Below are 13,497 nucleotides of genomic sequence, written 5' to 3'. Positions count from 1 at the left end.
TATTTTCCTTTGACAAGTGCAATACTTTTTTAGTTACAACCTAAATAGTTTTTTATTTTCCATAGCTGAAATCATGATTATTTCATTCTTGAGGAGAGAACATCTGAGTATAAAGTAACTAGTAGTGCTTGTGCTCATGAACGACGGAGAGTTGCAATGATAATTTGTTGAGGGAGTTATAATCGGATTTTATTTTTATTTTTTTGCGTTCCCGGTTTTTTTAAGTTAGTAAATGAAGAGGGAATTTTTTTTTCTTAAGCAGTTATCTTTACTATTTTATTCCTCATTAGTGAACTTAATTGTTTACTACATACAATTTATCACTGATATATACAAACAAGATTCATAAAAGACAGAGGGTTACCTTGAGGATGGATATGTTGCTAAGTTATTATTGTAACTCCTTGATGGACTAAGAGTAGAATTGAGGATCGAGAACAGAGTATTTCTTGCCTACTTCCTTGTTTATTTTCCTCACAGCTGTTTGTAGCTGATATAATCGAACGTTATGATAGCTGAGCTGCTCTTTTCCAAAATATTCTTCAAATTATCCGGGTTACCATGTTGATGTGTTTCCTTCTTTTTTTTAACATGCACAAAATACACAGAACCCCTATCACTGGTTATAAGTGTCCGTCCTCGTTTGACTCAGACCCGTATTGAGGATGGACATAGAAGTAATTTCTGTATAAATTATTACTAGATATGGAATTACTCTATTTCCTTTCTCTTGTAACTAATGAAACGTCATGACAGCTAAGCTGCTCTTCTTCAAATTGTCAGAATTGCCACGTTAATTGTCGAAACTTTTTTTTTTTTACCGGGAGGTCATATTTTTTACAACTGTAAACGCGAATTTTACTTTGTAAAAAGCGCTTTCTATGTCAGAAAATGCACCAAATATATCGATATTGTTTTTTATACTACAGCGTAGGGAAGCAAAACGTGGACTCGGGAGATAGATTTAGAAATACATCAATAATTTTACATTTTCAATAATAGGGAATAAAATAATGTTAATTAAATATGTAGACAAGATTTTTGCAAAACTTTTTTTACTCAATATGGACACCTTCATTATCAATCACAGCCTTTGCACGTCGCCTCAAAGCTCATACAGGAGTGGATGACAAACTCTTCTGAGAAGTTGTCACATGAAGAAACTATGGAGGACTTCAGTGAGTCCACATTTGGGTGTGAGGTCTTGTTTGTTTCCCTCTCCAAAGTGCCCCGAATAGAAAAGTCAAGTGGGTTCAAATCTGTTGAGAAAAGGGTCATATCTCTTCTGAAAAAAATCGAGCCATGTCATCTAAGTAGAACTTTTGGCACTTGACGGACGTGTGACAGGGTTTGCCATCCTTAGTCCACTCATAGTTCCCTCGGGTATTTGGCCTTCAACCATGGCAAGATGGTGTACCTAAACACCTTATAGTAGGTTTTTTTCTCTCCAGCCTTGAATAACAACGGAGACATCTTCTTTCCATCAGACGACACAACAATGGGGACCATTGTTTAGGCTGGATATTTGGTGTGGTAAACCACTTGGACCTCTTTTTTTATATCCGCAAGCAAAGGGGTTTCCGGCAGAGTTGTGGAATTGATCAACTGTGAAAATGTTCTTGTCCGATAAATTTTTCAAAATTGACCCATTTCCATGTGAGGATTTTATTGCACTTTTCCCGCCTCCTGGCTTTCATACCTTCTGTCAGAAGATGGTGTGGGATCCTTCTAAAATAAACTAATCCCAAGTTGTGCTATATATCCCTTCTGATGGCCCTAGGAGCCACAGAGAAGTCAATGGCGAGGTAATTCATCAACATAGTAGAATCTTCTATTATTTTCTTCTCCAAACTTAACAAGAACTTTGTATCCCTCTTTAAATGATGCCCTCTACTTCCTGACATCCTGCAGAGGTGTTCTCTATTTTTTTAAATCTTGGCTAAGTTAAAAATCAGGCTCCTTGAACACTTAACAATGTCCAAAATCTTCATCACATTAACTGCAGCATTTAGGAAATATGAGATGTGCTGCCTTTTTCCTTGTTGCTCGCTCATGATGATGCAATGACTAAATGATTAGTATAGTTTGTTTATGTAAAATTAAAAAAATGGTGGAAACAGAATATAAAAAAATAATCGATAAACCTTTTCATAGTAATGAAAAAATAAACATTAATTAGCAGTCCACGTTTTGTTCCCCTACTCTGTATATATTGTAAAGTTACGATTGCAAAATAAGTAAAAAAAAGCGCTGCTGCCTCGTAAAAAAAAGGAAATTCATAAAAAGAGAAAAACAAGGGGAAAATGAACCATCATCTTCTATGAATGTATTAAGTGAGTATTTTTGCGAAAACCGCCGTTTTTTCCCCTTGTTCATCGCGAGTGCGCTTTCTCCCCCTTATCATATCGCGATGGTTTTTCCCCTTTTTCTACTTCTATTTTTCATCATCATCCTTTTATTTTTTCACAATGGAAAACGCCGCTTCCTCAGTTACTTTTTAAACAGGAGCTCGAAGAGAGAGAGCAAGAGAAGAAGGGAAGGAATCAACGTACTTATTTAAAAAGGAACTTAATTGTATGGCTTCAATATCCTTTTTGTCAAAACTGGATTTTTTCTATACATAACAATATAGAATATTGTTTTTTTGAATCAATTGAGGACAGAGGAACATTTTTATTTGTATCTTTGTGCATATTTACATAATATAATATCATGGCACGAGACTCTTAAAAGGAAAATGTGAAATCCATCAAGTGCCCTCCTTCTTGTTTAACAAAAAAAAAACATTTAAGATCATAAATAAACAAATAAATATTAACATAATCTCTACTTGGATTATGTTTTAAAACGACACAATAAACAATGACATTGCTCTTCATGTAAACGGAAATCAAATATGGGATTTGGAAAAATACTATTTTTTTTCTACCTTCTTCATCAAAATGGTAAGTACATTATAATTATTATAATCTATTAGCATGATTACTCCCATGTTTGTTTGTCAAATTGAATTCTACTGGGTCGATAGGAAGTTTTGAAACTAAAATGAACAAATGATGTATAATTTGCTGTAGATGCTTTTGATGTAGGCCTCTGCCATGGTATCCCACTGGTCAAAGTCTTTTAAGGCCTCAATATTCGTGTGTTGCATTCTGCAGGCTAGATAACTCTACTTGCCACCAGATTTTTGAACCAAGGGGCCTTAGATCTGGTGACTGGTGAGGCCAAGAATTTGATAGAGGAGGACCTTTTTCCTCATCCCTGCTGTCAGGAGTGATACCTTTTGGACTCGGTGAGAGACATTAACCGCCTCTTTGATGCACCTTGACACCTTAAGACATATACGTCAATAGCCATCTCCGTCATGGAAAAGTCCGGCTTTGACTGTCGCTCCAGAATTCAATTTTCTTCTACGATCAATCCTGAGAAACTCACTCTTATCCAGACGCTCCTTGACACGGTTGTCTTTGAGTCATATTGTGACAAAATACTCCTTTTAGGGGCATTCAAGCAAGGCTGCAATCATTCGCTTTCGTTATTCTCGCTACATGATAATACCTAAACTAATATTTTGAATTTAGCCTGAATAAAAAGGACTCCGGGCTCTCTGTAGAAGGTGGAAAATAATCAAATTGTTGTAGTAAATACTGAGTTAGTAAGTTTTCAAACTAGTCTCAAAACTTTTGCACGACCCAGTACACACCCTATTATATGGTGGGAAAGAGATAGTTATGTAGAGTTTAGTCTAGTGCGAAGTCCCACTCCTTAAATTAAATGTATGCATCAATTTTTGATAAGAACTAAAAAAAAAAACGAAGGGGAAACTTTTCCAAACTAATAATTATCTTTTCAATACTTCTGCGCAGCCAAGTATGGAATATATTTATCGAAATACTGCACAGGCAATTAAGCTAAGTACTTGGAGATAGAGAATGAGAGAATATTGTCAATATCTGTTGAAATATATATATATATATAAGTATGTACAAAGGCATTCGGAATAAAGGGGACAGATGGGCCATTTGTCCCTCTTTTTGTCGTGGAGAGTTAAATAGGTTTCTTTTCGCGCAGGGTTGTAGACCATTTGATTCCATAATTATTTGAACACACTTTGAATCTGTTATATAAATAGTAATGACGCATACTTTTGCGAAAAAATAACAACCCTGATTGCGATTCTCACTCTGGTTATCTGACAATCTCTTTTTCTGTTTTTACCTATGTTTTTTATTTATTTCGATGTATGTACTTTGTATTACCATCTCATATTTGTCGCTCCTGTTTATCACACAATGAAATCTCTCCATCTTACACTGAATACATGTATCATGCATTGTACTGATATATATATTTTTCTGAAATTCACTTTGTCTGTCGTTGATAAACTGTGGAACAGTTAAGGCTTTAACCCTATCGTATTTCTTGCTATTATAAACATTGAAAGGCTTCGTTTTAATTCATAAATTAGTTCCTTGTTTTACATACCCTAATTTTTCTTGGTCCAGTTATATTGGCAAAGAAATAAAATATATCTTTTTAAAGTATGATATTTATATATAAATAATATTTTTTTTTAAATAAAATGTCAGCATATAATAGTTAATATATCCAGACATTTTTATTCATTTTATTATATAGTTTATTATCAACCCTGAATTATTCAATCTCAAGTCCTTTTAAGCAAGTTTTCTCTATAAAATCGCCCTCTTTTATCATATGTATCACTTAGTTTCTTGCCACCATCAATTTCTCACTAAGCATAATAGATAAGGATGAGCGCGGTGCTTGGCCCATGATGTCTTAATTTTTAGAGAGTCCTGTCACATTTTCTGTGAAAAACTGTGAAAGCTCCACTTTTTAAAAAAATATTATGAGTAATATTTATCCTGATTTAATTAGAATTATTTATTGTGTAATTACGTATCTGATATATCCTTTTTCCGTTTTAATTTTAATTACATACGAATAGCATTAATTGTTACATTGATATATAAATATATGTTCTGTAATATTCAATTAATGTAAGAAGATTATTTCCTGATGTACATATTTCATGTTTGATTAGGAATTTGGTAAATGAGGATTTAGCTTTTCGTGTCCACAGGATTGTTTTTTGGAATTGTATCCTCTTAACCATCTAATACATTTATATTACATGAGAGGATTTGTAATTACTCCAATTAATTATAATAACATGTTCTGTCAATGCGTTTCTCTAAGGGATTAAAAGTGTTTGCTTTCTATAACATAACTGGCAAGCTTAACTTAAAAAGCAATATAAATCAATATTTTTGACTATTTAAAACCATTACTTTAATAACTTCCAGAGGGAAGAAAGTCCTCATACTGCAAGTCCAAGTCAAGTCTCAAGTCTTTCTCCACAATTCCAAGTCCTTTTAAATATATCTTTATCGAATTTAGTTACACTCCTTGAATATGTTGTATCTAGTCCGGAGTTCATTTAAAGCGCGTAATTATAATATATGGGGTTGGTCCATAGTATTGAGGTATTTCCCAAGTTTAGTATAAAATAGTTTTTGAGTCCAAGACGATTACCAAGTCTCAAGTCTAATTCCCAACATCACACAATTTCACTGTTCATTATATTATTATTTCAAAATCTTTGTCATATTTTTGCAAAATGAATAATAATTGTTAAATTTTGCCCAAATTTAAGTGATTTTATTTATTGCCATCATGTACCTCATCAAACAAATGACAGTCCATCAATTAATAATTAGCCGCATTTTAAGCTACTACTCTGTTCTCGATTCTAGGTCTAAAGGTCTAACAGGCCTTCTTCACGTATTCCTCTGACATGTCAGCCCACTTCTTCTCCATGGCAGCCTTTAGGCCATCCATGTTCACATAGGAAATGGCAATGACCTTCCTATCGATAATATAGCCAAAAGAGTTTCAGTCTAGTGTGGAAAGAGGCAACAATACAAAGGGCCAGAAAGTCGTTGTCTTCCACCATTTTTGATTTTTTTTCTTGTGAATCCTTGCTGAGGTAGTAGCCCTTCAACAAGATCACTGTCTATATGACCTTCAGCTACATGCCTGTGCCGATCTTGAGGCTCTTTGCAAATCAAAAGGTCCTGGAAGCCCACTGTTTTTTTCCAGTTTTGTCCGCCACTTCCAGACTTCCTCTCAAGACTCTTGTTGTCGTTCTCTAGCAGGGACGATGCGGGAGATCACGTCATAACTCATTCCTACTTCAAGATTTATTTTGGACTCCATCTCTGTTGTCCTTGGTTTGATCAATAAATTTGCTTTTCAATTTTTTTATTGATCCTTCACTATTTGATATTACGGGGGGAAATCGGTGAATTGCTTTGCAAGTCAATGAAGCCTTTCCAAATTTTAACTTACGATTCGCTGGGACATGTTGTATGTATGTACTTATATATTTGCTGATTCAATTTTTAAAATAATTACTTTTTAAGAAAGAAGTAGCATTATTTAAACTGTCCACTTGAGGAAATATTATTTTTATAATTTTATTTGGTTTCCAGCTATTGTTTTTGGTTAGAAAGATACATTTTTGAGAGTACATTGGTCTACCTACCTATATGTGTGTGTACACATATAAAAAGACTCAAATAAACTATTTTAAAAAAACAAAGAAGGAAAGAGGTACTTGGAATTTCTATTTGGATAACAAACAAATACAACCTTTTAAAAATAAAAAGCAACCTATGTTTACTTTTTACCGAATAAAAAAATTAAATGAAATTTGCTTTTTGTCTATATTATCTCAACTGCAATGAGAGTTCATTTAATATAAAATCGCAACGATTTAAGGTATTTTGACATATAATTGAAGCAACTATATGTAGCGTTTGGGTGTTGTTTAATAAATAACTTTGAGTGCATGCTCAGATAGCACTTTGTTGGTTGTTTAAGTATCTAGCCAGAAGTGGCAGGTGTGAGTTTAAAAATAAAATGGCATCGAACAACAAAGTATTTATTCCACAATTGTTAAAAAAGCAAAGTGCCCTTATAGTGATCCATGACGGACGAGGCAATGTTGCGATTCCAACCTTTTGAAACCTGTACGGGTCCTTTTCATTGAGAGTCAAGAAGCAGCTGGATTAGTCTGTAATTGTCAAAACAAAATATCCGGGGACATTTATGTTGTTGGAGACTCAAAAAAGACCCCAGTTGCCTCATGGTCAATCCCAATTAGTGCAACAAGTTCTTTGAAGATCATGTCAAGCCCTGGTTTGAACTGGGAAGCAATTCTTCTGAAAATAGGACTCTGCTCAATATAACAGTACCAAGAAAGTGTTGAACTGAATATCATATTTATTCATTTTTATACATTGTTGCACCAAGTGTCTGGCCTCCAAGCTCACTGGACCTCAACCCCATTGACTTATTTGTGTAAAGCGCAGTTGGGCGACACATCAACGAATCCTCCAGCCTCATAAAGTCCGAGTTAATTCCCAGGATACTGGAGAAGTTATGTTTTTTTATTAATATCGGATTATTCGTTTAGGAGAAAATCCTTTAAAAATCATGTTGGCTGTTGAATAGAGGGCGCATCCTGTAGACTTATGCATATATGTATGTCAATTGATAAAGTGACTAATTCATAAAAATACAGCCTAGTAGTAGTATTTGTTTACACTCATTGTTTGTATATAAGTAACATGTTTTTGTGAAATGAGTTTCTGTCAGTACTCCCATGTTTGATAAGGATGCCCAATTTACAAAAGTATACATATAAATCCACTCTGTATTTTTACTTACTTCGATTTAATTAACTCTATATATGTAAAGCAGATCTACATCCAAATTCAAATTCAAGGAGGGCCCATATTTTTTTTGGAGGAGTTCAATAGCTTGAAATGACAATTTGAGCTGTTTTTTTTTAGTTTTGAAATTTTTATATAAGAGTCCAAAATTTGAAATAACTAAGTCCTTGATTTATTACTCCTTAAGGAGTATTTGAAACTTTAGACAAATAAATCAAACTCTTTCAGATTTGAGTTTTTATGTGCCTTTGTATATATTTGTTCAACAATGCACAGTTGGTAGGATTAGTTTATGCTTATATAATCCTCCTCCTTCCCACCCTCTCAATCGTGTTGGATCTTCTGATGACGTCACCATAACAAAATTTATCCCTGCCCTACATGACAGTCACAGATCTGTGACATTTCAAATATATCACATGGTTATATAAGGTTTGATCACAATGGAGCATAAGCGTTCTATATTTATGTTAGTCTATTTGCAAAACAATCGAAAGGGCGCCATCTTGCGTCAAAATATTCTACTCCCAGAATTATAATGCTATTTAATATATTTATGATTTGTAAATTCAAGCCCTTCTTAATTTATTTATTTTGGGCACTCAAGCTAAATACTGTCGCACCCCCTTGCAGATAATATTAGGTCGGGGAAAAGTAATTTCGTATTTTTTGCTCTATTTCAATGCATTATAAGATGTGTTACAATCATCCGATTTAAATCATGTATGCTCTGTTCCGTTAGATAACAAGTTTGCAACGAGAATCCTACTTCATAATGCCCTTCTTGTAAAATCCCTTGTCCTATTGGTAAAAAAATCGGACAACCAATTTCCATAGGCCTATATTGATGCCAAATTTGTACCCCCAAGCGCGTTGGCTATAGAGAGGAACATGTGTTAGTCCCTTGGTGCCAGGTCCAGACTGTAGGGTGGAAGCATAAGCACTTCCCATCTGAGCTCCCAGAGCTTCTGGCGCGTCATCAAAGATATGTTTGTGGCCTGGCGTTGTCTAGATGATACACGATTCCTCTCCTATTCGAGTTTCTTTTTGTATCCATCCTTCTGCAAATGGTTCAAAATGGTTTTATGATTGATGTTCCTCTCCTGGGCGTTTCTACAACCGCTTCCATGACGGTCTATCTCGATATTTTCCCTGATTTTATAGATATTTTCAACGACAGGCCTGCCAGTGCGTAGTGCATCATAACCCTCCACTATGCCAGAACGAAATTGCTAGAAACCACACAAACCAAAAGTATCGGCCCCGCATAAATTGCAAGTTTTCTTGGTCGTTTTCAAAGTGTTTTACACTTTCAGGGTGTAAAAATGAAAAATATGGCAAATTTCTTCTTTTGAGACCTCCATACTGTACGCACGATAATTCACGATTAGTCAGCCAAGTATAATACTGTTTAAAAACATGTGTAGTATACACTGACCCCTTTATAACGTATTACCATATGATCTGATGTGCCCAATATTAAACAAGATATGCTTAGTTAAAGAAAAGATGGTGACAAATACAAAATTAGGGGTTGTGAGGAAGTTGGATTTATTATTAGGTAGGAGTATTTTTTATATGCGAGGGAACTGTTTTAAGGTATGTTGATGGAGGAGAAAACAGTGACGTATACGTTGACTCTGAAAGGGCCTTTGTAACCCCACGATACTACCTTCAGCTCCTTTGTTAATGAGAGGAGATGAAAACTGTAATTTGGAAATCTTCAAACTCATGTTTGATATCCATATCAACTGTTTCATATACTATGTTATTACAGTTAGGGTATAGTTCTAGTCTTCAATAAAATATCCCTTCTTTCCTACCTAACTTTTTCCGTTTGTATTTGATAACATCATTTTTCGTTTTTTTCAAAATAACATGAGTAAATTGTAGACCCATCTTAAGAATAATTAACCTATTGATGTTAGGTTGATGTATATATTGAAGAAGGGAATAATCTTATTCCCATAACAAGGGTCTGAGTCCGCATAATCATATCATTATTCATTCTCTCTTATTATGAACTATTTATTCCATGGATAAAAGGAGGAAATTCTAATTTATTGCTTTCAGCTTAGCCTTTAGCATTCATCTCAATAATAATCAAAACACTCATAATGAACCAGAATGAATTAAGCATTAGATTTTGTCTATGTGTAAAAATGAGTTGACTCCATCGTTGTTTGTCCTTGCATACTTAAAAAATATGACTTATTAGGTCAATATTATATTTCATAATCCTTCTATAAAGGAAGTTGTTAGAGTTGTAAATTCTAAGGATTTACTCGGATCTGAATTTCTTTGCATTTGGCTTTATGAATAATGTTATTTATTTCCTATTATACTGTTATCATTATTATTTCATTATTGAGATGAAAAAATCGAAGTAATAAGAGTCATACATAAGTGTAAGTCCTAAGAGAAGGATTGATGATCGCCATCGAAGTAATTCCTGCATATATATGTATTTGTTTTACACAAAGAGTAGGATTTGTGTAAAGGTAGGAACAATTCCTTCTACGAAAAGTCTGGTTCGAGTCCTCAAATTTCTTTTGTGCTCATTTCAAGTCCATAATCATAAAACAGGGTCCATAGATAACACACTATTACTCTTTTAAACTGAATGTGCGCAGGTTCGATTCCGGTCGCTCATAAAGGACATATACATTATGTATATGGAATTTGCAGACTTCTCCTATGTCTAGTGGGCTATTTTTGGTAATCAGAACTGGCGCTGTAGGATGAACCAAACGTTGGGTTAAAGTGCCTGAGTAAAAGCTCATCAGATACCATGAAAGGTGTTTGTTGCTTAAGACAGCAGGATGGATGCCATGGAAGTCAAAATCCGCTCTGATGGAGTAATTGTGATACTAGAATGTTTACTCATACGTAACATCTGACTGCATATAATCAAAGGAACATTTAAAAAATATATACTCATATAGGTTCTAGGCATTTCTGGAGTTCCGTATAAAATACTTTTCGAGTCCATTTCGAGTAGCAAGTCATGAGTCCAAGTCTTCCCCTCTGGATGTATGTTTATTCACTTCCTTTTATTGTTGTTTTTTTCTAGCTATTCTACTAAAACGCCATGACAGCTAAACTGCTATTCTCCCAAACATTCTTCAAAATGGCCGGTTTCCCGGTGATTTCTGTGTGTGTGTTTTTTTTTTTTTACATAATGTCACTTCTTATAATTTGTAACTCTAACCAATCCCCTTTTTTATCAACGTGTCTCATTATAACTAATGTTTTGTTAACTGTAGAAACGTATAAAATGCTTTAAACCGCCATTGATCTATTTCATGAACCATTTATAATTAGAAAAGGTAAATTTGCTGTCATTCATTTCCTTTTAATCCAAGTAATACGTTTCAATTTATGAAAATGATATATACATTAATAAAAAAAAATTAATTATTGTTTCTTGTTAAATTAATTATCAATGGGTTGAGTTTATTCTACATACATGTACCATTCATATGCATAATAGAGTCATCTATCTAAAATAGATGTATGAGCTTTATATTGAATAATGTTCCGTTACTGCCTCTTTTGATGAAGAGTTTTTGTTATTACTAATCTACTTAGTGCTTTTTTATCTCTTTATTACCAAGATATTATTATTATTTTCATCGAACTGATTTGTGAAAGAGGAGTCAAAGCTATTTCTCTGTTTTTTATTGTCTTTTAAACTAATGAAGAATAAGTCATTTAATATAATTAGAACAAAATTCAATGGATATGTATTTAAGCAATTTCAGAAGATAGACTTATTATAGAAAGAGCTGTTCCGGGAACGAGGAAGGACTTTTAAACTTGGGGTAATTATGAAAATAAGATTTTATTTGCATTACAACCTCACAAAAATCTATAAATACTCTTAAAATGGCCTTTCAATTATATATTATTCACTGCACTCAAAACAAATTGAACAAGAGGAGTTCATATTTAGAAGATAATTTCCTAACAAATAAAGATATAATCAGACTAAGGGTATTTCCAGTGGTGTAAATACCAGCAGTATGTTTCACAGTTAAGTCTCTCACTTGATAAAAGGGTTGTTTTGGAATGAAACAACAATATGTTATGAATTGATTAATTGTTTTAGGTAATTATTTCTTAGTTACATATATAAATAAAGCAAAATTTGTCTGCATACATTCTGTCAAAAAAATACAAGGAATTGCTTTTTTAAATTGCCCGCGCAAAGGGATTTAAAAACATTTTTCATAGGTAAGCAGTACTGTCTTTCATTATGATTCCAAGTTTGAGCTCAATCTCTACACCAGGTTGCTTGCAACAGCTGGATAATTAAGTCTACCTTACTAGTACTCCAAGATTTTTAGAATGAACGAAAATATTGAACAATGATTTTTCCTTAAATTTTGTGTTGCCAAAGAAATTTCACATTCTGATGCGTTGAAAATGTTAATAAAAGCTTTTGGTGAATCATTTTGATCAAAAACCCGTGCATATGTGTTGTACAAAGTGTTCAAGGAGGGCTGTGAGATCGTTGAGGACATGACATGTTCTGGACGATCTTCGTCCTCTACCACCGAAATGAACATCGACCCATTGAAGGAAATTGGACAAACGATCAATAAGTAGTACTATTTACGCATACAAAGGCGTTTGTGTGAGAAAATCCGTCAAAATTTTATAGATTTTTTTTTTCTTGAAGTAACTCTTCATCGGAGAAGACAATCGCCAGGTAGTCATGATCTTTCAGATCATTAATAAGACTTTTACATCGCTTCATATAGAATTGAAAATGTTTTTTAGTGAAGAATAGCGTCTCTTCAAAACCTCTTTGACCACCTCCTAACAGCATTGAAGACCATTGACACGATGTTCTTACTTTTCTTACAGAAAATCAGGTGCTACAAAGTAAAAAAAAATTGCAAAATGCTCCAAAATTTGGCTAATATAGTCTAAAATCGGAAAATGTGACAATACTGATGGAAAGAACCAAAATACAAATTTATAAAGACTTTCTTCTTTTCTTCATATTGCAAAGTGAATCCGAATCTTCGACATGCTTTATTTTAAAAATAAAAAATCAGTTTGTGTTGTTCATAAAAGAAAATTTTTAAATAATTTAAATTTTCATTTTCGAGACATTGAACATGAAAAAAAAATGTAAACAAAAGTTGGTACTCGATAGCGAGCAATACCTCCCTCCTAAAATCAAACTAAGTTCTGTTTCTCAATTGGTTCCAAAGTTATGTTCGATGATGTATTTTATTACATTTTGTGTTGGATTAACCCCTCAAAATTGAATGGTCTCTTACTGTGACCAAGTTTAATCTTCTTGCTAAGTTTGAACAAGATCAATCGGTAACTTTTGCCGTAAACCTGGTGACGTTCATATGTAGTTTCTATGAATACGGTCGTCGTATTTTAAAGTCTACAAGGTAAGGACTGAAAAATTAGGTAGTTTGAAAAGCCGTTTTCACTTCTACATATTTTTATTTTGTGCCACTTTTATGGCAAACTTCTTAATTAAAATTTAGTAAATCAACCATTTCTACACTGTCTATTCAATATGTCCCCCTCCATTCTGAATGATGGCTTCAATACGGAGACGAACAGAATTACAGCTGGTCTTGATTATGTCCAAGGAGCAGTTCTTCCACTCCTCCTTGATCACGGCCTTCATGGGATCGACATTCGGGTGAGAAGTCTTGCTTTTCTTTCTGCCCTAGACACACCAAACGGGGAAGTCCAGGGTGTT

At 33.8% G+C, this 13,497-nt stretch overlaps 1 protein-coding gene across 1 annotated transcript in view; it reads left to right on the top strand.

The window, feature by feature from the left end:
• Positions 1–2,477: 2,477 nt before the first annotated feature.
• Positions 2,478–13,497, top strand: part of LOC121121777 (uncharacterized) — a 31,571-nt gene continuing 20,551 nt past the window's right edge. Inside the window, exon 1 of the mRNA XM_040716755.2 lies at positions 2,478–2,945. Coding sequence (XP_040572689.1) covers positions 2,897–2,945 — 49 coding nt within the window. The 5' untranslated portion in view covers positions 2,478–2,896. The remainder of the gene's footprint in view (positions 2,946–13,497) is intronic.

This window comes from Lepeophtheirus salmonis, chromosome 7 (assembly GCF_016086655.4).
Source record: "Lepeophtheirus salmonis chromosome 7, UVic_Lsal_1.4, whole genome shotgun sequence".
Classification (NCBI taxonomy): Eukaryota; Metazoa; Arthropoda; class Copepoda; order Siphonostomatoida; family Caligidae; genus Lepeophtheirus; species Lepeophtheirus salmonis.
This window is presented reverse-complemented; position numbering and strand designations above follow the sequence as displayed.